The sequence below is a fragment of the Sebastes fasciatus genome, chromosome 18, assembly GCF_043250625.1.
Source record: "Sebastes fasciatus isolate fSebFas1 chromosome 18, fSebFas1.pri, whole genome shotgun sequence".
Lineage (NCBI taxonomy): Eukaryota > Metazoa > Chordata > Actinopteri > Perciformes > Sebastidae > Sebastes > Sebastes fasciatus.
The window spans coordinates 3,001,483-3,027,146 of record NC_133812.1 but is presented as its reverse complement, the minus strand read 5'-3'; the positions used below and the strand labels follow the sequence as shown (position 1 = coordinate 3,027,146).

The 25,664-nt window shown below is 40.5% G+C and overlaps 2 protein-coding genes across 3 annotated transcripts; both read right to left on the bottom strand.

Moving 5' to 3' along the window:
• Positions 1-168: 168 nt before the first annotated feature.
• Positions 169-22,101, bottom strand: brox (BRO1 domain and CAAX motif containing). 2 transcript variants are annotated; one of them, XM_074615842.1, is made up of 13 exons: positions 21,961-22,101; positions 18,028-18,129; positions 17,659-17,765; positions 14,890-14,986; positions 13,151-13,246; positions 12,931-13,003; positions 10,754-10,859; positions 9,148-9,237; positions 7,830-7,915; positions 7,619-7,700; positions 5,400-5,550; positions 4,145-4,304; positions 169-3,077 (listed from the first exon to the last, which is right to left on the bottom strand). In XM_074615842.1, the coding sequence occupies exons 1-13, from the start codon at positions 22,017-22,019 to the stop codon at positions 2,994-2,996; spliced, it is 1,293 nt and encodes a 430-aa protein (XP_074471943.1). In that variant the 5' UTR covers positions 22,020-22,101; the 3' UTR covers positions 169-2,993. The 2 variants fall into 2 exon arrangements, with proteins under 2 accessions (XP_074471943.1, XP_074471944.1); XM_074615843.1 differs by lacking the exon at positions 21,961-22,101 and adding an exon at positions 18,931-19,084.
• LOC141756253 (alpha-1,6-mannosyl-glycoprotein 2-beta-N-acetylglucosaminyltransferase) lies at positions 21,178-25,664 on the bottom strand. The gene is made up of 2 exons (XM_074615847.1): positions 25,586-25,664; positions 21,178-25,471 (listed from the first exon to the last, which is right to left on the bottom strand). Exon 2 carries the CDS (start codon positions 25,275-25,277, stop codon positions 23,955-23,957), a length of 1,323 nt encoding a protein of 440 aa, XP_074471948.1. The 5' UTR covers positions 25,278-25,471; positions 25,586-25,664; the 3' UTR covers positions 21,178-23,954.

The following is a 25,664-nucleotide window of genomic DNA, read 5'->3' as shown; positions in this document are numbered from 1 at the left end:
ACTAGTATCATATTAATTCCAACTGGACAATACAGCAGAAATACACAACCAAAATGTATCATTTCTGTAGCTTGTGTTCCTTCATTAAATCCTTGAGCCAGAAAGAGGGTTTTACACTGGGATGATGCGTAAATCATGTTGACATATAAGCACACAATGTGACAGAACTGACTTTTGTGGATGATTTAATACCGTTAGAAATACAGTTTACATGACTGACACCATTAGAGGAGGAATAATGAGCTACAGGAGTGTACATTGTAATGGTGATCTGACACAGTTGCCTTGAAAAGAATAAAAGGACTAACGTTGGTCTGATTTCTGTTCCAGGTATAATGAACAACGGTTACTTGCATTGACCATTATAATCCATTCAGATCCCCGCTGAAATCCCTGCACAACTGAATATAAAGTGCAAAGGTGTTACAATGTGCGATAATGAGATTTAGTGACAGTTAGCTTGTCTGCTTTTCACTACTGTTTGGAGTCTAGCTCAGGTAAGCTAATATACATGTAGGGGCATAAATGAGTACATGTGAGCGGTATATTACAGTTTATACAAGTTTTTTCAGCAATTAATAGTTATGCTTTGGAGACAACTTCTGTGAAGCAGCACCACGTAAAATAACTTTTGGACACGAATGATTGTGTGCTCTCCAAGCCTCAGATCTGATAACACTCGTGCCCCGATGTTTACCTTTAAAAGAGACTGTATGTAAGTTTTAAACGTATAAACGTTTTTTTATTGCCAATGTGTGAACAGGTTGTGAGCTAACCTAAAAAAAAAAAGAGACCTTCCGCAACTTTCTGGGTTTCTTCTATCAGCCTGTAGACTGCTTTTATTGTGAAAAACCCGGCCCCCGTTTTTTCCGGGAAAATAAAACAGATGTGGAGTCCGCTAACGCCAACAAACGACCAAAACTACGGTGCCTCCCCTGTGCCTGTGAAGCAGGAAAAGTTAACAGTAGCGCTCGCGAATGTCTTTACTCTCTTCAGCTCCGCTTCAGGGCTAACAGTGTGCAACCATAGCTAACGTTTGGTTAGAAATGGAGTCCGCTAACGCCAACAAACGACCAAAACTACGGTGTCTTCCCTGTGTCTTCTGACCACGGTCGGGAGGCTGAAGCAGGAAAAGTTAACGCTAGGATCAACATTGGCCGGGCCTTCGATTCAAGGAGGGGACCTTCGTTTGGTAAGCTAACATTACTAGCAAGCATGTGAAATATGTATTGATATCGTGGTTTCAGCTGGCTAATGTTGCTAATCAACACGATGCCCGTCAATCACGTTCAGTCTCGTGTGTGTCGGTAGTGCGAGCACAAGCGCGGGCAACAGGACGCCGACTGACTTTACGGCCACAGGTGTCGCTGTTAAGAAGCAAAATGTCTGATTCTTACACAGAGCCCCTTTAAGGAAAAGGGATAACACTCAATAGATGTACAGTACATATACTGTGTCAACTATTGACAACACAGCACTCTCTCAGCAACTGAAAACTTTAAGCGTTTTACCGTATGTATCGGTGGGTACTCTGGTGCATCCACTGAAACATAAAAAAATCACCAAAAACACATGATTTGAGTTACATACAGTAGAATTGTATATGCTGTCATAAGTGTGTTTAACTAAAATACCATTACACAATAGAAATAAATTATTATCGGGGATGTATCACAGAATCCCTAAGCATGATTCAGCCTCATCATTTTCTTAAATGAGTAGTAGAAGTAAAAAAAAAAGAAAAGAAAAGAAAAAACAGCTACGTAATGTCATGTACAAAAAGAACTACAGTACATACGTCATGTGATCTAAAAATAAAGTATTGATTGTAAACTGCTACAGCTAAAACAAGCAAAATGCACCCAGCACACGCTTGACACACGCGGTCATCTTTGTCTGTCCGCATACTGATTTACAGTTCAATTCCATTAATTGTCTTAGTGTGTTTTATGAGGAAGTTTGGATGTGGGAATGCAATTCCCTACATTTACTCATTCTGGATGGTTGAATCATATTCTAGGTAGTGGGAAATATTCTTGCTAGATGCTACTGCTGCATCTTTTGTTTAGATCTGTTTCCTGAGGCCATTTTCAGCATGTTTTGATAGACCCGCTTCCATTACTTGAGTCATCTATGATCACTCCAGAGCCCAAAAAAGGTTGAAAACCAGACACTTCTGTTAAGAGGCAACAGTGAGCAGGTTTACATTGCAGCCAAAGGCACCAATAATAGGACTGCTTTACCAATAAGGCTTATTTATAATACTTGAAATGACCTCATGTAAAGACCTAATTCAAAGTGAACATTTCAGCTGACACGTTATTACTAGGGCTGTCAAAGTTAACGCGAGAATTACGCGTTACCGCAAATTTGTTTTTACGCCACTAATTTTTTAAGCACATTAACGCAACTTGAGATTTTTAGGGTTGTAGGGGGGGGGCAGTTTTAAAGCTAGAGTGAAGATACTGGCTTCATATCGAATCCATCGGTACCCAACCATGTCACACTAGCTTGACGGGAAAGAGGCTAAATAACGCTATAAAAATACGCTACATTTTTGGTGAGGAAAGACTGTCATGGACCTTTTCGAAAGGGGTCCCTTGACCTCTGACCTCCAGATATGTGAATGTAAATGGGTTCTATGGGTACCCACGAGTCTGCCCTGTACCAATGCAATTAATCTTAATTAAATATTTGAATCAATTGACAGCCCTAGTAATTACTAAATACCTTTCTATCTTCTAAAAGGTTTTAGGTTGACTTTATGAGTAGCTGTGAGACGGTTAAGAGGAGTACCGGCTCCGGCTTAGATGCGAGGATAACGGCTGTCATACCAGAATACAATACAGCATAAATGTAAAACACCATGGATTAATATTACAAAAAAGAATAAATTTTTTCCTATGGAGGTTTACATGAAAAGAAGTATGATGCCATCATTACAATAGATGGTTACAGAAGCATGAGGCTGAAAATTAGGATCTGTGGAGAGTTTAAGAGATGACGCAGCCTGTGTCCTTTTGAGGCTTCAGATCCGGCTCCTTCACTGGTTTCACCTCCTCCTCCTTGGGTTTGGCCTGGAGTTAAAGCAACAGTCACAAAAAAATTCTCAAAAACAGACGGAAGCTAATTAATGTTTTTTCTTCAGAATAAAGACCTCATTAGGTGTTTGATACACCCATCTCCCAATTCGATACTATCACGAGACTCGGGTGCCGATTCGATATGTATTGCGATTTTTAAGTATTGCGATTCTACAAATATTACGATTCGATATATATATATATATATACGATTTATTGCTATTTTTTAAAAACTTTTTTTTAACACTAGACCATGGGAAAAAGTTGAATCATACACTTCTAGGGACTTTTACTGTGGAAAATATCTAAATTGATACAGTAAAAATGTTTTTCAGCATGTATGTAGTCAGAGATGTCTTGAAGTCATATCAGTCATTGTCAGGCATTAATTATTGATTTTTTTCCACAACCCAAGAATCAAAGAATAAAGTAATTTCCCTCACAAATTAGTGGTATTTTCTTTTTAATTTATAAGGGACTTGTAATGTTTAATACTTCTGGTGAATATAATCTATCAATCCTATTTACATAGATGTATTTTGTATATACAGTTCCCTTTGTTAACACCTTATTTTGAAAACCGGACAGAGTCCCACGTGTCTACTTCCTACCGTGATACGATAACGTTTCCTGTCCGTGACAGAGTTAGCATGCAGCTTTAGCCGTGATGTCTAGCTCTGCTTGTCATGTCAATGTGTGAAACCCAAAGTGTTTCCATCCTTTACTGGATGTGTAGTGTTTACCACGCTGGATTTAACATGTGAGGGTGCAGGTCGTATCCACGTGGAGCCTTCGACGTTTTCTACTTTCTCGGTTCGGCTTGCTGTGACGTCAGGTTACTCTGTCTTACTCAGACTACAACAATAAAAGCGGTAACTTCCTTCTACCTCCGCATAAACTCAAATGAAGCAAATATATCGGTTATGGTATTAAAAAAAAAATCTATTTCAAAATCGTAAAAAAATAATGTGATACATGGATGAATTGATTTTTTCCCCCTCCCCCTACTGTCATCCAGCCTATGTTGCGATAACACTTTGACATGAGCCGCACTACAGTACCTTGTCATTTTTGGCTCCCTTGGTCAGGTCAAAAGTCGCATAGACTTCAGGAGTGCACTGCTCGCTGAGAGGCGGCAGCTCGAAGGCGATCGGCTCGGCCAGGCCGTAACTCGCCTTCAACTCCAGCAGGGGCGCCTCAACTGGGACCTTGTGGAAGTATCTGAGGAAATAAGTCCAAAGTAGGGATGTTAATAATTAACCGTTTAACCGTTAATCGACATTAAGTATTTTAACCGATTAACACTATCGGTTAAAACAGTTAAAAGAAATGTTAATAATTCATTAAAAAGATGAGAAAAACTCGTCACTTTAAGGAGAAAAGTGTGATTGTCTCCCAGAAGCTGTCATTAATTGACTTTTTATCCAGTTTTAAGGCGCATTTTTACGACACACTTTTTAGAACTTTTTAATTATGTATCAGACGTGTGGATCTCAAGTTATTAGAGAAACAAACTGTGCAAACGTTTAGCGGCAGCTCGGCTCGCAGCCCCTCCGTCCTGTGTCCGCCGAACAGCAATTGGAGAAACGCTGATTTTAAACACTGCTTTATTCAGTGTTTTTACAAGTTTGAATCACCGTGTCCACTTGTTTTGGAGAGGGAAGAGACCATTGCGCAGTGACGCGTCTTGAGATAACTTCTGTTGTGATTTGACGTTATACAAAAATAAATTGAATTGAATAATTCTGCTCTAGGTAGAAACCTTCTGAACGATGAACACTGAAGGAATCCTAACTGACTGCAATGACAGCAACAACTCCCAATGAACCCACGCTACTTCACAACGTCACCAAACTTCGTCTTTTTGCTCTGATTAAGAGACCCCTAGCGGCAGAAAATCACATATTGTGGCATTCAAGAGTAGATTTAAGTTTTGATAATGTCTCTGCCACTGCCAGCAATATCACAGAGGCTTTAGTGTTGCACCTAGATCTATTTAGCAACCAAAACAACTGGGAGAGACACAAAATGTACTGTATATGCAACTATACTGAAAGCAAATATAAACGCAACGCTTCGAGAGGAAATTTGAGAGGAATAAGCCTCGTGTGGGCAGAAAAAAAGTCTCCGATATTTGATTTAAACTTGTGAAAAAACGGGAGCAAAAACAATATGGTGCGTTTAATATTTTTTCCTGAAATGCTTCCACTCAAATATGACTGCCCTTTGTGTGAGATATAGATGTTTCCAAGAACAACAATATATGTACAGTATATCAGTCTGCATGCACGGATGTGTCAGCAGTGACTGACTCACATGAAGCCATTTTCTCTCTGGCACTTCTCCAGTGTGTTTTTAATGAGGCCGCCCAGTTTGAGGAAGAACAGCTGCTCCGACGGTTTGGCCGTGGTGCCCGGGCCTTTGGTCTGACGATACTCTTTACACAGCGCCTCGGCATGGGAGTAACCTAAACAGAGAGGTTCTTCGTGTCAATACAGAAGAAATCCAGGCAGCATAGCAAAGGAAGCGAGGAAAAGAAAAAAAATGTGACTCTTCATTTCATCTGCAGCAACACACAGGAAACAAACACACAGGAAACAAACACACAGGAAACAAACACACAGGAAACAAACACACAGGAAACACCTGGTTTTCCAAGTGAGCAAGTACTAACGGTAACTTTACTGCATACTGTAAACTCTAACCTGCTGTATAAGTCTATATTTTGCATAATGGACTTAACCAAGAAAAATGTAACTAAACAATTCATGTTTTCATAATAACATACTGCACATAATGTAACAACACACGTCACATTAACCATATCTGATTGACATGTGTAGGGATACACCGATACCGATACTGATACCAGTATCGGGTCCGGTACTGTGCTCATGAACTCGTACTCGCAAAATGGCTCCGATACAACGGCACCGATACCACTTTACGGTGGTGCGCCTGACCCCGCGGGGCCGGGATCCCACCTCAGCCGGCACGCAACGGCCCTCACTTTCATTGCGCCACGGGGTTTTGCTTGCACCCTCTGACTCGCGAGTGCGTTAGACTCCTTGGTCCATTTTTCAAGACGGGTCGGGTGGGTTGCAGACATCGCCGCAGACCTCTGGCGCCTTTTTACGTGGGCCGAGCCCCGATCTGGCAGCACAACGCGTTTAGGGTGCACTGAGGACAGTCCGCCCCGGTCGACAGACGTACCGGGAGCAGGAGGCCCTCCACGGCGGGGAGAGAGGGCGCAGCAAGCCCTTTGTCCACGGTGCGGCGAGGTCCTGGCGGGTAGCGCTGTAAAGCTGCGGCCGCGAGCCACCTTGGCCCCGAGCCTTTCCAAGCCGACCTAGAGCCGGTCGCGGCACACCGCCTCATATGCGGGACTCCCCAGCCTGCCGTGTGTCGCTCACACCCTCCAGCTGTCTGTTAACGAGGGTCTTTTGGCACAGAGAAGTACTCATATCGGTACTCGGTATTGGCGAGTACCCAAATGTAAGTACTTGTGCTCGGTCTGAAAAAAAGGGGTGTCGGTGCATCGCTAGACATGTGCTTTCAGTGACAAATAAATGAGTGTATTTCACATAGAAACATGCACAAAAAGAAAAAAAAAACACATTAACCTGAAGCTGAATACATTAAATAGATAGTCCGGGTGTTCTGAAGTGGGGTTGTATGAGGTACTTATCCATAGTCAGTGTGTTACCTACAGTAGATGACGGTCGGCATGACCCCAGTTTGGAGAAACAGGCAGTTAGTTACCGCACAGAAAGCAAAGCTATGTACTGCTGTGCACGGGGCCGGCAGCAAAACGTATTTAGACCCCGAAAAAGGCATAAAAAAATCTACATCAGTTTTACCTTACCATCTGACAACTATACAGTCCATGATTCTGACAAGGAACTGAAGCCGTTATCTATACTCTCGCCAAATCAACCAGACTCCATTGAAAAAAAAACAGTAATTTTAGTTTGTTTGTGCTATTGTGTCATTTTGATGAATTAAAAATAACCCAACATCACACAATAACACGAACAAACCAATAGATTGAAGCAGCGGTAGATCGGCAACTCCTGTGCTCTGCGGGGTAAAATTACTTTTTTTCCCAATGGAGTCTGGTGGCTTTGGCGAGAGCATACATGGATACAATGGCTTCAGTTACCCGCCACAAAAGGGCTGTCTCAAGGCAAGATAAAGCGGTGAAATTATTCTAAATATGGCATACACTTAAACTGATAATGATTTTTTTAGGTGGGCCTTTCTTTTAGGTGTCAAAAATACATATTGCTGCTGCTCCCGTCTACAGCTGTACATTGCTTTGGTTCTGTGCACTAACTCCTGTCTGTTTCTCAAAACTTGGGTCGTGCCGACCGTCATCTACTGTGGGTAATACACTGACTATGGAGAAGTACCTCACAACAACCCCACTTCAAAACAGCCAAACTATCCCTTTAATACATATGGTTAAAAAAAAAAAAAAAGGTTCAACAATAGATGAAACAAATGCTTAATCCAACACATAGATATATACGTACACTTTTCTGCCTCCTGGAGGGATCGTATAGCCTCGCCACACTTGTCACTCGCCAGCAGTGTCTGTCCATGATAGCAGTACGCCTGCGAAAACAGAATATATGGGTACAATCAGGAGCCTGATTTGATCTTCTGTCTCTAATGTCATGTAAGGTTTCGTTGCATGAACAAAAAGTACTGTGAAAACATGCATTAGGATATGCGTGAACTTACGTAAGCCATGTAAAAGTGCTGCTTCAGCTGAAGGTACTTCCTCCATTTACTACTGCACTCCGGCTCCAAGGTGTTCAATGTGTGGTCTGTGGACAGAAATACTGGCCTTTACCAGCCTGTTATAGAATGCGCTCGCTCTCTCTCTCTCTCTCTCGGTGACTGATCACTGCTATATTATTATTACCAGAGATGTCACATGGGGTGTTTGATTGGTGCGGCAGGCATAGGGCCTCACGCCTCTGAAGGGCCTTTCAAAAAATATAAAAATACTTCAAACTAGGGCTGTCAAAGTTAACGCAATAATAACGAGTTAACGCAAATTAATTTTAGTGCCACTAATATCTTTAACACATTAACGCAACTTGCAAGTGATTTTTAGGTCGCAGCGGGCTCAGTTTGAAGATACTGGCATCGTATGAAACTATGAAAGCTGAGGAATCCATCGGTACCAACCGTGTCATACTAGCTAGTCGCAAAGGAGGCTAAATAACGCTCCAAACTTAAAAAGGGGTCCCTTGACCTCTGACCTCCAGATCAGTGAAGCCGGTACCCACGAGTCTCCCCTTTACAGACATGCCCACTTTATGATAATCACATGCAGTTTGGGGCAAGTCATAGTCAAGTCAGCACACTGACACACTGACAGCTGTTGTTGCCTGTTGGGCTGCAGTTTACCATGTTATGATTTGAGTATATTGTTTTATGCTAAATGCAGTACCTGTGAGGGTTTCTGGACAATATCTGGCATTGTTTTGTGTTGTTAATTGATGTCCAGTAATAAATATATACATACATTTGTATAAATAAAGCATATTTGTCCACTCCCATGTTGATAAGAGTATTAAATACTTGACAAATCTCCCTTTAAGGCACATTTTGAACAGATAAAAAATGATTAACTATGGAAAATTATGCAATTAAATATTATATATCGATTGACAGCCCTACAAAGTACTTCAAACCAAATCTCCTGTCTGTGAGTTTTTCATTTGACTAAACTGTGCGAAATAAAAGATTGATCTGCAAAGGCACTGCGACACACAAAACCTGTTCCAAGAGCTGGGGATGCTCAGAGATATATATCTAAAAGGAAGCAACTACAGCATTTCAAACAACATTACACTGCTGCCATACTAAAAAGCAAGGGCGTAGATTTCGTTTCAACATCGGGGGTGGGGGGGACATATCAAGCGGGGGTTCTGGGGGTCCAACATTTCATTTCCTGCATTCTGGTGAATTTTTAAATGAAAATGTAATGAGCACTGTAATACTTTAACACTTTCAAAAGAAATTTTCCAAAAATTTCCAAAATACTGACCAGCTTTTTGATAGAAGTTTGCCGTCTCAAATGCCAGCGCTGCGATGAGCGTGGCGTTGTGCTTCAGTTCGATCGCTCTGGCAATTGTCACTATGGAAAAAGAGAAATAGATGGTAAAAATATGGATACGGTATAAAATTTAGCCGGTTAGGAATCATTAACGATTCATTAACTCATTGCTGTGAGTGTCTGCTGTCATTTGTCCGGAAAGCGCCTCTGTAACCCTTAGGTATTGTCAGATGTCAATATAAATTTAAATTCAACGTAAAACAATCCACTGGTTATAGGTTATAGTTCCTATAACACAACACCCAACTTAAGAATTATGTTGCTACGTCACACTGCACTGTTATGGTTCTATTCAGATTGTATTATTTCAGGCTATGATGCGATGTATAATATAAACTTCATTGCTCCTTAAGGGGACATTCTGTCTTGGATTTAGATCTGCTAGTGTAGAGAGTATTATGCCCGGAACACACTGGGAACGTCAGGAGCGCGTGGCGGCTGCATGGCGTGGCGGCTGCATGAATCACGCGTCGGGAGTTCACACCAGCTGCGTTTCAGCTGCATGTCTGCTGGAGCTGTCAGCCCTTTCTTTCTACATAGAGTTTGCCTTTTAATGGCCATTTCATTTCATTATAAATATCATTTTTATTTATTTTAGACCGAGAAAGGTTAAGAAACGTGTGGTAATTTGTAAATAATAGTAATAATCCGCAATTAAAACTCCGTACTATATCCATTCGTTGAGCTCCCCAAGTCACTGCATGTTCTAGAACACTGTCCGGCACATATTCCAGAATAAAAGCCTCATGTTAACAAATGAAGGAATTCTGTCCACAGAAAAAACGCTTTAGGGCTTTTATTTAGAAATGAAAGCTGGAAGTGTTAATTTAAAAATAAGTCTTTACTTTTGTTTCTTCTCCGTAACATATTCTACAGGTAGACATCGAAACTGTAGTAATCTTGCTGGTATGATGTTAATATACAGTCAATAGATCACTTTCACTGTCTGTTGTTGCTGTGAACCGCGCGTGACACGCGTCAAAAATAGGCGAGATCACGAATCTCTATAGGAGACGCAGCTGAGACGTGCGTGTGACGTGCGTGTGACGTGCGTGTGACGTGCGTCTCGTGGGCAGTGTGGCTGCTCTTACCTGTTAACACGGATGCCGGAATAAAAACAACAGGTAACACAACCGCCACGCACTCCTGACGTTCCTGGTGTGTTCCGGGCTTTAGAGTACACAGATATCGCCACTACAGTAAGCTCAGTTTTACTGCTCCCTCTCATGATGGTTACATACTAGGAAGTAAAGAAAAATGCCCCGCTGCAGCCGAGTAATGTGCAGCTAAGACAGTTGGCCTACAGTATAAATTGAGAAGATGAATTTTGAGCAGAATTTCAGATTAAAACTTCAACAGAAAGCCACGACTGCGAATCACAAAAACAGTAAAAAAAAGAAAAAAAAAAGAAACTATATTAATCTAATAGAAATGTGTCTGACGTACAACGACCGGGCCTGGTGCATGCTAGTTATGGCTGAAGAGTACAAGTCTATATAGCTATATAGTTCAGAGTTCAAGCCTGGAGCGCCTTTACCTTCTTGTGCCTCCGCTTGGCACTGGATGATATATGCATCGATCGCTCTGGGCTCCAGGTCTCGGCCCTTCTCGGCTGGGGTGATGAGACGTGGGATGTGGACCTCCTGTAGCAAACAGAGTATTCGTTGTGTGAAAATCAGCTTTTAACTTATTATTTATTATTAACCGATGCACTTCTTGACTGTATTAATCTGACTGCTGCAGTGGAAGTAAAGGAACAAGAAGTGCTGCTGTTTCAGGTAGAGTTGTTCCGATACCAGTATCGGAAATGCGTCCGATACTGCCCAAAATTTGGTATATCTGGTATCGGCGAGACTATTTAACGATCCGATACCATAACTTATCAACCCAGAAAAAAAATCGACTTGTTTAACCAGAAATCACTTCTTCTTCGCTGCTCCAAAAACAGTAGCCTTCACTGTGCTGTCGCCCCTGGATGTATCATGGCTGCCACCGGCAACTACTGTTTTAGAGCAGCGAAGAAGAACTGATCGCAGGTAGTTTGTCACGTGACGATAGCAAACAACAACAGTGCGGTGCTGGTGGAGAGTGTAACGGTAGTCAGTCAGCGAGGAAAATATCAGCCATTTGGCAACATTTCACAACATTACAACAAGTAAAACTGAATGTTCATGTTTTACATTAAAGGGTTTAACCTGAGCCCAGCCAGACAACGAAGATAGTAATCATATCACATCCAAACATGGTCAGCAGTAAACAGCTGTGAAATAATAGTAATAACTATATATATTTTTTTTATCACGCTGGCATTGGTTCGGTACTCGTATATCAGTCGATACCACAAGTTCAGGTATCGAACATCTCTAGTTTCTGAGTCTTTGGAGAAAACCCTCATGTTATCCACCTTATTCTCAGGGGTGTTACTGTAGAAACGATTATGGGCGTAACGTCCGGTGAGGTAGCGGAAGTAGCAGTAAACTAGTTAGTCCCATAGGCTAACCCAGGGGTCAGCAACCTTTACTATCATAAGAGCCATTTTAGGCAAAAATAATTAAAAAAAAAATCTATCTGTCATTTAAGCATTGTGTTGATGGTAACAGTTTATAGTCTAAGTATATAGTATATAAGTCTAATGCAGCGAGGGCCAAAGTGCAAATGTATTACGGAGTATTAGGACCTCACTGAGGGAGAAACATCTGAGATTTACAGAATAAAGTCATAATATATCAAAAATAAAGTCATAACTTTACAAGAAAAAAAGTCGTAATATTATGAGAATAAAGTCATAACTTCACGAGAAAAAAAGAAAATAACACGTAAAATTACTACTTTATATTATGACTTCATTCTCATAACATTACGACTTTTTTCTCTAAACTCAGATTTATTTATTTTTTCCTCAATGTGGCCCTAATACTCCGTCGTACTGTCGTACCATAGACCTACAACAATGATAAAAAAAAAATTAAAATGTAAAAACAAAGAACAGTTATTCATTTCCACTAATTTTTTTAAAAATCCACAGGGAGCCTCTGGAGAGGGGCTAAAGAGCCTCATGTGGCTCCGGAGTTGCAGGTTGCAGACCCCTGGGCTAACCATAGTAGCTAACCGCCAACGGCGCTTCTTTTGAAAAGTAATTTGCCTTCAATTTAGCAAATCCTGCTTTATTTTTAACAGATATTTAACTAATGTTAAATTTTCATTTTCTAAAAATGTCATTGTGGAGCTGTGGTACGGTGTTCTGTACACTTTACGCCCTTCAGCGCCACGCCAGGCAACAACTCCTCTATTGTTAAGAGCCAGACAAGCTTGTTTGTGTGCTCATTCTCATGAGGGAACATCCATTAAACTGTCTACACTTTGACTGATGTCTTTTGGACCAAGAGTTTTTGAGAAAAGTGGGGCAAAGTGACGCCTCCGCCTGTGTAGGAAGATCATTAAGCTTAACGGTGTTCCGTACGGAGCGCGGAACATGATTTCAACGGCGATTAATGAAAATTTTAAAATGTCAAAATATTCAATTGATGTAATAATTGTTACCATGGAAAATGTCGGTTCAGGTTCAGTGACACGACGCGCCAGAAGTTACATCAATAATTCCCCACAAGGCATCGTGGGGGCTAGCTTTTTACATTTTAGACTAGGGGGTTTTTCAAAGTCTGACACTGGGAAGTGGCTTTAGGAGGACTTGACTTGTCTGTAGATGTTCCTCACCTTGAGGGTTTTGAATATACCAGCAGCAACTTTCAGGCTCCGGTGAACATCTTTCGCTTCGGCCTCTGTTACGCTATAAAACGGGAAAACATGACGGCAACAAAATGTTTAGTATACTAACAAAGCAGTGCACACGACTTTAAAAATCTAGGATTAATCAATATACGATGGATTTAACATGAATGAATACAACAATACGGACAAAAAAAAAAAGACATACTTTTCTTTGCCCGCTAGTCTCGAGGCAAACTTGGTGTACCAGAGGGCTACGTTGAAGGCCATGGAGACCAGTTCAAAGACTGCATCCTGCTGGGCACTGGGAGGAGAGCATGGAGAGACGGTGGGTTATACAGGCTGGTACGACTGTAGCTGCTGGTTTTGCAGGGTAATAACTATGATCAGTAAGTAGGGCTGCAGGTGAGTAGGCCCTCGCCAGGTGAATTTCCGTGAGCATTACAGGAGCCCTCGCCCAGACCTAGTTGCTTCCCGGGACCGTAGATGTTAATGCTGGCTGCACCCTCTCTCTCCCTGCGGGATGGACGGGACTCCCAGCGCAACTGTCAACCAGAGGTCTGCGGCAACGTCGGCAACCCCCGACCCGTCTTGAAACACTGAGCCCTTCTTGTTAATCATGCTATGTGGGTGTGATTTTTTTCAGATCTTAAAGGGGACATATCGTGCTCATTTTCAGGTTCATACTTGTATTTTGGGTTTCTACTAAAACATGTTTACATGCTTTAATGTTCAAGAAACACAATATTTTCCTCATACTGTCGGCTTGAATATACCTGTATTCACACTGTCTGAAATGCTCCGTTTTAGTACATTTCAACGGAGTGGCAACGGAATTGCGTTGCTAGGAAACAGCTTGGGTCCATGTTTACATCCTGTCAGTTGATGTCATTCACATACACTGCAACAGGAAATAAACTGGGACCCATTAAGTATGTTTACGTTTAAAAACTGTGAAATGGTCTAAATATTGTGTATTTGTGACATCACAAATGGACAGAAATCCTAACGGCTTGTTTCAAACGCAGAGCTTCTGAATACAGGCTGTGTGTATTTCTCCGTGGATTGAGTGTTTTGATACTTTCACAGTATTTATATATCACTTAAACCTGCATTATGATATAAAAGACGTGAAAATCTCACTTTTTACAATATGGGACCTTTAAACTGTTTACAAGAGCACAAAGTTCTTCATAGATCTTGCTCTCAAAGTGCACCAGATTGATGCATTTAACTTTAAAATGTAGCCTACAAAATTTAGGTTGGATATATCCTGTATTTTTTTATATCGCAATATCTATCACAGAAAAATAAATATTGCAATGTCAGCCTTAATTAGCAGGAATGTAGCACAACATGGAAGTGAAAGCAGTGCTCTGTTTTATTTAAATGTGAAAGTGCAATAAAAAATATTTTGTCGCAAAAAAATCAATGAATAGTCGAGATGAATAATCAGGATCTTTTAATACTGATCAAAATAATTGTGATTATCATTTTGGCCATGATCGTGCAGCCCTATCAGAACGTTTTTGTATGTCTTTATAAGCTTTTGAGGTGAAAATGTAATGAGCTAAACTAGAGCTGGGTTATGTGTAGTCTTCATTGCTGCGAGGACTTTCACACAGGATGAGATGGTAGATAGAACGGATGTTAGATGTGTATCTGTGTTGTTCACTAGATGGCCACTTAAGTCATGAGTAAGAAGTTGAATGTCTTTTTTTTCAAGTTTTTGTAATCACTTCTGCCCACAATTCCTCATTTAGGAACTGTTAATATGTGCAGCACATCTTTCAAATAGATGGTTAATGGCCTCCTAGAAACACTTTAAACTGTTTACTTCGCCCCTCCTTATTAAAACTGCAACCCATACACTTAACAGTGCCACGCAACCTTTAACACTACATAAAATACTTTCAATGAGACTGGAAGCATTCCGTCTGTTTTTACCTTGGTGAGTTTCCTTGTAAGGTGTCAGTCCACTTGAAGTTCTGGATGAACCTCATCTTGTTCTCCTGTGTAGTTCCATCCAAGGATGAGATGAAGCCTATTGTATCATGAACCAATATTTTTAAAAAAAGAAAGAAAAAAAAGAGAGAAGCTGTTGGTTAGGTGCAAAATAAAAGTTTAAAAAAACAAAAAAAACAAATGCAATGTTAGAAGGCAAACACAGACACACAATTTACAATAATTAATTAGTTTTTCAAGCACAGTGTTTTTAGGCAATGACATGCCAAGATGTTGCTCATTAACTGTACAAATGTGAAGTATTTTGCATACTTAACTGGCTTTACACTATTTAACATCTAGTTTTCCCCTTAAATTTCCCCTTAAATATCTGACCTCTTCCACTCTTTGAGGAATCTGGAGGTTGTAGTAGGCTTAGTGTTAGAGCTAGAGTGGTATCATATAAAACTAGAAAACCTTTCCATTGGTACCATGTCATGCTAGCATGTCTGAAAGAGTGCTAAATAACGATACAAAGTTATGCTACATTTTTGAAGAGGAAAAACTAGCATGGCCATTTTCAAAGGGGTCCCTTGACCTCTGACCTCAAGAGATGTGAATGAAAATGGGTTCTATGGGTACCCACTAGTCTCCCCTTTACAGACTTTATGATAATCAAATGCAGTTTGGGGCAAAAAATAACATGCTGAGACTCTTGTGGATTCAATGAGCCCGATTGTGTTCATGTGTGATGATGTTAATCCCCATAGTAGCCATTTCATTGTAGTGAGACCATTTTTTTAAGCTTGACCTCACTGTATAGAATTACCTGTGGTGACCTCTAAGATAATCACAGCTTCATGAAACTTTACAGTAGATCAACAATTAGGGGGTTTCTGAGCAGTTTACACAACAGAAGCACTCGCTATCCAGTCACTGAAAAATACAATTCTTGCAGAAATCTCCAAATGTCAAACGTTTTTGATACCTATGGTGTTCCTTCAAGGTCTTGGTGTCTTAATGTGGTATTTTGGAGGGATTATTGATCATTTTTATCAATTCCCAAGTAGTACATTTTTTTTAAATTTATCACCAAATCTGTGTAACAAATGGTATCAACCCAAAAATTGCTGCAACAACTTATGAGACATAATAGAGCATGGGAATGACCATCATATACTTCTATCATCATGTTCCAAGTCGGTGTACACTTTCACAATCTATTTTAAATTAACGTAATTTCTGATTTATGACAAGAACAACTTGACACAGTGCTGAGCTGCATCTCAAATTTATCTTCAGGTTCCCAGCTCTCAGATGATGTATACCACTTCTATGTGACATCTACTGTTGACCTACTAACTCCGCCTAAAGACTACCTGTACCCCCCCTAAAAAAGACAAAATGGGTCTATGAAAAAGAGGGGTGGAATGGAAAAAAGGTTAAAAGTTGGAAAAATTCTTCTCCCACTCCATCTGACAGCACCATGGGCAGCATATTCTCTATCCGCTTGCTCCAAGTCTTTATTGAAGCAATGAGATGTTACCACTGACACGCTGCACCATTCAAATCAAATGGACATAATACAGATGTATTGCACATCATTTTATACACATTTCTTTCAAATTCAGCCTATCCCATTCCCATTGGGTATCTTGGTGTGGCCGGTTGACAGACCAGGAAAGGGGAAGGGCAACCATGAGGGAGGGTTGCAGATATAGGTCTACCTGCAGGAGGAACTTTGATTGTGGCATTGATTCAGGCCGGTGGAGGGAGGCAGGTGCACACCTCATTCCATGTGGCAGACAGAGAAACGAGAGAGCAGGAACAACTGGTAGGCCTAAAACGGGTGTCTTTGTGTATTGTTTTATGCTGTCGGGTTTGAATGTGTGTGACATTTCTTGTGTTCATGTATTTCAGGCCTGTTTCCCTGCTGCGTTGAAGGCGGCTGGTAGTCGGTAGGAAAGTAGATCGACGTAACAGGTATTTTAAAGTTTAGTTATGTAGTGTTTTTATATTTAGTTCGCATGTATTTCAATGTTTGATAATAAAGTGTTTTAAGATTGTTAATATTTGTTTCTCTGCAGAGCATCAGTCGGCCATTAGCTGCTCTTGCCGTGGGACTATTTTTTGTTTGCGTTTGTTTTGCTTTAGGGTTTATTTGCTGTCTAGTCCGCCCTGGCAAGTGAGCTGGTAGCAGGCAAAAAATATGGGTATTGCCCTTGGGGGCGGACTAGTTTCTTTTTTATATTTTTGTTGTTTGTTTTGTTTTGTTTTGTTCATCAATCTGCCTGCTTCCCCACAGTGTATAACCTCACTCAGGTCGAATCCCAGTCAGACAGCCAGGGCAGGCTTAAGGCGTGGTGTGGTTTCAAATCGTTTGCAGTGAAATCAATCACGTGTGACTTATAAATGTGTGAAATTCACTCAGCGTGTAAACGCCTTGATTTGTAGTGTATATCAGTGTGTAATTCAGCCCTGCCCTATTAGTATAGCTGGGGTTTAAACAGTGAGTAGGTTACAGTGGGGGATATAATTGTAAAATTAAATTTCTGTAATTAAAATTTCTACTCTTTTAAGTTACTCCCTGACTGTCATTCCTTAGCCAGCACTTGTGGAGGGTGTTACATTGGGAAACGCTGGGATCTCGACCAGAATTCAAATAAAGCTCTGTTGGTTTGAACAATGTTTTTTTGTATTGTTTGTATTGACGGACAAGACAGAGAAGAAGAATAGATGAGATTGCACGGTGTAGTGGGAGTGTAAACACACCTTGGAGGAGGGAGAAGTATGCATCTGTGGCATTTTTCATGATCTCGGGGTTGCAGGTGACATCAGTGAACATCTCCAGCAGTCTCGCCCTGTTTGTCCTCAGGTCACTGAATGTGTCAAACAAAAAGCAATCAATCGATGCTCTAAAAAAAATAGCATTACAGTATTCAGAGTGATTATATCCAACAACAGGGCATGGCCATCTCGTAAGAGAAATAGGTGATTACAGGAACAGGAACATGTCATAGGACATTACATCATCATTAGAGAGGGTAAGGAGACAAAAACGATGTACTACAGTATTTGATCATGGTCACAGTCACAGTCCAATTTGACAACAATGTTCTCGATAATGGAGATAAGACATACTTGCATATCTTATTGGCAGCGGGGCTCCCTGCCACTCCATAGAAATTAAAGGACACAGGCGCTGTTGCCTTCAGTGGGTTCCTGTGAAACCAGTGAGCCATCCTGTGGATAAGATGTGCAGTGTACAGCAGCAAAGGGGGATATAGAGCAAAAAACAAGATGCATCAGCTAACACAGTAAAAAAAAGAGCTAAACAAAGTGTAACAAAATATGAACCATTTAAATAGAAGGAAGTCAAAAAATAGGAGCAGTATATACAGTATTGACAATAAACAGACTATTAACACAATTGCACAAGTGGAAAATGATATTGCACAGTGAGAATGAAATAAGTGAATGAATGAATGAATGAAGGAAATTCCACCTGGAAATATCAGGTTATTGATGAGGGCACACCTTAAACACAGGATGACATGCAGTCAATGAATGAGGAGTATTTCTAGTATTAACACACTGTGTGTATAGTGGAAAGGGTGGCCTGCAGAATGTTTAATTAGAGATGATTATTAGGTAGGCATCGTTAGCTAGCTTATGTGTCATCTCGGCTAACGTCATGTTACCGACACGGTGGCTACAGCTCTGCTAGCTAGCGGCCGTGTTAGTTAGCTCTCTCCAGAGGCACTAGTTGTTACCTCACTGAAATGAACACACAGAGCCTCTAACGTTACTTTGGGCTGCCAAGACTGGTGTTTATTAACGAGTATGTGTCTGTCTGTTGTAAACAAGAAGTCGGTTACGTAAGCTACGGAGAGCAGTAACTAGCTAGCGGCTAACAGCGGCTAACATCTGGAGGTGTAAACATGATGAGCTCGCTGGTCGAGTGGATGTGATAACTGACCTATTATATACAGCTGGGTGAATATACTGGTAGTTTAAATGTATAGTATATGTTTGACTGTTTACCTATGGTCCCGGTGCTGTTAGACTAGAGGTTTGATAGTCCTGTGGTGGGAAAAGCGGTGGAAAGTCTCACTTCCACTGACAACAACTTACTTCCGGAAATAAACACGGAGTAGAGACGGACCAATGAGAGCGCACGGTTCAGTCATGTGACGCGTGTCCGGAAAATACCTGAGATCTCCGATCAGCTTCTCTGTTGTTCAGTGACTCAAAAGAGCGTAAACATGCGATGAGATCACTGCTGTTAACAGCTGCACGGTCACTCACTGGTAATTAGCGTTTTTGTCGAACTAGTTAACTGATAATTTCCTCGAATTGTCTTTTGTTGCGTTTCTATGCAGGTGTTGCCTTTTAGAATAATTCCCATAACCAAAATGATAAAATAATGGATGAATGAAAAAGATCGACCAGAGATCAAAAATTGTATGGTTGTCTGTAGAGAGATGTTATGTTTTTGTATTTTCAGTAAACCTCCTGTGTAATGACTGAATACCTCCAGGTTCTTACTGGAATTAACTGGACGTGTACCCATTGAACACTGTCTCAATTAGATTAAAATTGAGTTGTTTTTTTAAATATTATATTATACTGTATAGGCTAGGGCTGTCAATGTTAACGCAACAATAACGCATCAACGCAACTTGCCACATCATACTAGCTTGTCGCAAAGGAGGCTAAATAACGCTAAAAACTTGGGCCAAATTTTGGCAAGGCAAAACTGGCATGGCCATTTTAAAAGGGGTCCAATAATTACTTTAACATATTAACCTCTTAAAAATCCGTCGGGCCCGGCCACTATTCGATCTTTCGGAGGTTGTATGATGATGGCATCATATGAAACTAGATTATCGTAATTTTACGACTTTTTTCTCGTTAAGTTATGACTTTATTCTTGTAATATTACGACTTTATTCTCGAAATCTCAGATTTTAGTTTTTTCCTCAATGTGGCCCTAATACTCCGTCGTAATACATGTTCCTGTTTTGGCCTACAGACACTATTTCCTGAAAGTAGAGATGCTCTCTCTCTCTCTGCACTGCGATTCAGGCCACATGATTTAAATGTGGCATTATTTGAGGCAGTGTGACCGTTTATATCGCTGGGTCACACACCCAGTCTGTTATGTTATGTTATCTGGAGGAAGTGGTCCAGCAGCCTCAGCAATAACAGAGGCGTCCCTTTATTAACCCTGAGTCGAGCATGACAGCCTGTGGGGGGATTATAAATAGAAACTGTCACATATAATAACATCCCACCACAAAAAAGAAAAAAAAAAAATTAACATGTATGAAATGCTATAATTCAAGCTTCCCATTCACAGCCATTTGTCATATATGATTGAGGAAATAAAATCAAATATTACTAATATATATATATATATATATATATATAGATAACGCGTATGATATATGATATATGAAACTAGAAAACCTAAGGAATCCATTGGTACCAACCATGTCATACTAGATTGTCGAGGAAAAACTGTCATGTCCATTTTCAAAGGGGTCCCCTTGACCTCTGACCTCCAGATATGTGAATGTAAATGGGTTCTATGGGTACCCACGAGTCTCCCCTTTACAGACATGCCCACTTTATGATAATCACATGCAGTTTGGGGGCAAGTCATAGTCAAGTCAGCACACTGACACACTGACAGCTGTTGTTGCCTGTTGGGCTGCAGTTTGCCATGTTATGATTTGAGCATATTTTCATGCTTAATGCAGTACCTGTGAGGGTTTCTGGACAATATTAGTCATTGTTTTGTGTTGTTAATTGATAATAATAAATATAAACAATTATAAATAATATATATATATATTATAAATAAATAATATACATTTATATAAATAAATAATATATATGTATTATAAATTATATATATATTATAAATAAATTATATATATTATAAATAATATATATATATATACATATTATAAATAAATAATATATATATATATATATATATACACACATAAATAATATATATACATACATTTGCATAAAGCAGCATATTTGTCCATTCCCATGTTGATAAGAGTATTAAATATTTGACAAATCTCCCTTTACGGTACATTTTAAACAGATGAAAAAATATGCGATTTAATATTTGAATCGATTGACAGCCATAATATAAATATAACCTCTGTAAGAATGTAGTTTCATATAAATTAATTTACAAAAAAAAAATTTAAACATGTGTAAAGTGAAAGTGTTACCAGTTTGTTTTTTTATCCATGATGCAACAAACAATGAAAATTCTGCCTTTTATTTTTTTCCCCCATTTGGCAAACATTAAGTGAACAATGAACAGCTATTTCAAGTGATAATCAGAAAGAAAAGAAAACTAGCAAAAAAAAAAGTTGTCTCATTCTCAACCAACCAAGGAATCATCAAACAACCCACATACATACATACACACGTCAGAGAAAGTCATTTGTACAAAGTCCATCTTTGCCTAATCAGGCCATCTTTGCCATGTTCCTTAAGAACTGATTGTGCTTTTCAACATAAAAATAGAAGAATATTTATTTAATTAATCACATTCCATTCATATTTCTTTACCAGGAATCTCCGTAAGGCACACTGAGGTGCACCAATATCAGATTAAACCGCTTATCTGGATTCACTCGTTACAAACAAGATGCCAAAGTGACGCAATTATTTTTACCTAATTGTACAATGAAGACTTTTGTGAAATTAACTTTCACATTTCAATTTCCCTCAACATCTCACGAAGAAAGACACCACCAAATATATATATAAATATATATATATATATATATATATATATATATATATATATATCATGTGAACTACAGGTCCCCAGCACTGACAAATGCATAAACAGTGGACTAAGTACTTGGTCAACAACAATGTTATCAGTGCCCCTTTAAAAATCTCTTTTTAAAAACAAGTTTAGGCACAAAGTATAAAAGGCACTTTTGGTCAGCTTTAAGGCAATAATAGCAACAATACGTGTGTCAGTTTTACACTGTAAAACCTTCAGCTATAGTGGGATTTTTTTTTTCTCACCGACTATTGAATGAATGCCAGGAAAAGGAACAGCAAAGCCGTTTTAGAAAATCCCTCATTGGGATGTTATATCCCAAAATTAAATTCCAACGACGAAGGTGCAAATGTAGAAATGCAGAATCCTAGACTACCCTGATGTTTGCAGAAAGAACGATTTTGAACAACACTCCAAAAGGTCACTTTTCACCTATCAGAAAGCAAATATAAAGAGTCACGATCAAAAGAAAAAAAAAAACCAATAAGCTCTGTTGATGCAACCAGGAGGTCAATACAGACTGATTACGTAAGTGGTGACCTCACCTTAAAGCAGCAGTAGGCAGATTGGAACAAGTATGATTTGAAAAATATATATATATTTTTATGAAAGGGGTTACTATATCCTGACAGAAGTGCATGAGACAGATAATCTGGAAAAAAAAAAATCATGTTCCTCCGTGCCTATTTCTCACAGAAAATGTTTTCCGAAACATCTTGTAGTGTACCGTTCCGCTGTGAAATGAGAATGTTTGTGATCTGGCAGCCATGTTGGAAATTAACTGAGGAAATACCAAGCCCCGCCCACCAGCCGGAGCAAACTTATCTCATTTTACAGCTAAACAGTACATTACAAGATGATTCTGAAAACAATTTACATTACAAATAGGCATTACAGTAACAGAATGTTTGACCATTTGATCGGAGTTTGCGAGTGATTGACAGCTGCCTCCGTTGAATGAACAGCCAATAGGAACGCTCTCTCTGAAATGACCTGTGATTAGCCAAAGTCTCCCGTCACGGCCTAGATTTTTTTAAAGCCTGAAAACAGAGCCATGAGGAGGAGCAGAAGTCTCTCAGAACACTTGAATTACAATATGCTGAAAGGTTATTATGGAATTTTTGCCCAAAGATGCCAAAAACATTCTGCCTACTGCTGCTTTAAAAGACCCCCGGTTACAGTGAAGGTATAACACAGATCCCGTTATGTGCATGAAATCATTGACATTAAAGTCAAAGGCAGTTGCTGTACGATCTAAAACTTTCCCCATTATATTTCAGATTGTCATACACATTTTTGATTAAAACCGCAAGTCTTTTCTTTTTTTTGTTGCACTTAAAATCGTACCATTAAAAAGCACATGTAAAAAAAGCATTGCGGCTATATTGGATCATAAAAGCAATGCACTAACACAATTGAAATTCTTGAGAATTAAACAACATCCTGTGCAATGTTCCCAGACAAGGAAAAATATTTGCAAATAAAATTGCAAATTATTGTGTGTGCATATTCGGATATATATTCTTCCCATTGCTGCGCAATAAATCTAATCTAATGTTTTGGCTTGTAAGACACCCAGAGATAAACAAAGCTGGTGACATGAAATTGAACAGCATGACCAAGCTTGCAGTATACACAACACAAATCTCAAGAAAAGTCTTTGGCAACTGTGCAGTTTTGGTGATTCAAAATATAAAATGACTGGAAGAACAAGTCTAGCTGTGTACGTGCAGCATTCGTGGAGTTGATTTGGTCCTGTTTTTTGAAAAACCTCGCCGGAAAAGAACATTACTGCAGCCTCTGAAACCCTGAAATGTTACGTATGAGAGTGTTTCTGCAACTACGGGCATTTTTAAAGTCCCAGCAATGAAATTTTGGGTCAACATTTGCAGTGCAATGCTTGATAAATATATACACCGTGTTATTACCTATCTTGAGAGTAAAAAAATAATTACTAAATAATGTAATTTTGAACAATTTATGAAGCATTTTATGGGTCCAAACAGCACTTTTCTTCATGTCCCACAACTGTGGTATCTGTTGAGATACATAAAATGAGTGATATGATATGTCATTTTGTGTACAGGTTTATAAGTATTACGTACTCTGGTGGTTAAAATTTTAATTTTTTTTTTTTTTTTTAATTTTGGGCGAATCAAAAGTGACTGTAGTTGCAGAAACCCCCCATGAATGGCACATCTGCAGAATATCAATAGACATTTTTACCCAAAGTTACAGTTCAAAGACGTTTGGCGTAGTTATTGCATAGAATGTGGTCTCGGACGTCCCCCCATCCTCCGTTCTTCATGTGCGCCTTGTGCTCCACCGCCTCTGTGCTGCTGAGGACGAGAGACGGAGGGAAGAAGCTGTCCTTGACCGTATGAAGGCCCTCCTCCACCTTCTGCGAGGCCCACTCCGGCCTGCAGTTCTCCTTCTGGTGGAGGCCGCAGTCTCCCGTGTGAAGCACCCTGGAGCCCTGCGCCACCAGCACCTTGACGGGCTTCGCTATGCAGGTGCCCGAGAGGTGCTGCAGGGTCCAGTCCCAGTTGTAGTCGTCGTAGGTGCAGAACTCCACGTTGCAGCCCATCAGCTTGTAGTACACCTCCCTGGAGATGGCCATGCCTATGTTGTGTTTAGTGGACATCCAACCGGTGGTCAACACCTTGTTGGACAGTTTGGTGAAATCAGTTAAACCGTCGTGGTTCCCCAAAGCCAGCATGTCGCAGTCAGCGCAGTGGCTCTTCCTGAACTCCATCATGGATTTATAATAATGGAAAAAGTCAGGTAGGATGTAGTTGTCCTCCTCCAGGAAGATCACGAACCCGTCGTAGCCCTGCATCGCCTGCACCCGCTCCCACACGAAGTGCAGCTTCCACCACCAGTGGTGTTTGGTCTGAGTTATGAAGGCTTCCCTGTAGTGCCCGTAGGAGTCGGGATGAGCCGCGTTGAGGCATCCTGTTTTGAGCGCGTCGCCCTTGGATATGTCCCGAGGGCAGTCCCGTGGATCCTTCCCAGGAAACTCGTCGGGATACAGCTGCGTGCTGAAGGGGAAGTAAATCTGCAGCACTTTGCAGAAAGTTATCCCTTGCACGATGGCGTCGATTTCCTCTGAGAAGTAGTCGTGGCTGAAGATGAGGAGGAAGCCGTGGACTTCGGCGGCTCTCTCCAGGGATCTGACGAGCAGCTTGAGGTATTCGGGCCTGTTGTGGACCTGCACGACCAGCACCAGCCGAGGCTCCCCCGGGAACTTGTCAGCATTGTGGACACACTGCTTGTAGTTGGCGTTATAAACTGACTTAGTCAACTCTGGGAGAGAGCCAAAGTTGAACTTGACGTCACCAGAGTGCATGGCCTGGTTGCCCTGAGCGTTATTGTTACTATGAGTAGGTCCAGATGTGTCATTATCAGACAGTAACAACACACGTGTGGAAAACAGGAGAGTCACAACTACCACGGAAACACCCAGCAGCGCCAGCAGGTTCTTCTTGAGCAGCCTGAACCTCATCTTCTTACAGTTAAAAACACACTTTGAGGAGCACAACAAAAAAAAATGGCTTTTCATTCACTTTAAAGTCTTCATTGTGAACTCAGTGTCCTCGCGCCGTCAAACTCTCGTGAAACTCGTCGCGTGACGCGTGTCGTGACATGTCAACCGTCTCGCTCTAGCTGCTGCTGCTCCTCCGCGCGCCTCTCGACGGTGTCTCCACCAGTAAACTGAGACATTTGTCCAAACTGACGCTTGGGTTTTTTTGCCACCTGTTGAGAAAAAGTAGAACAAAGCGAGCTGACTACTTTATATTAAAGTTGTGTGTTAATTCGGCGTTAAAAACAAAAGAAGCTAGCTGCGTGTCGACGCTTCATTTGACTTACCCCCAAACTAGTAGGTGTCAACACGCTCATAACCAGGAAGAGGAGGATGATGGGTCCGGACCATGAGACATCTCGGTGG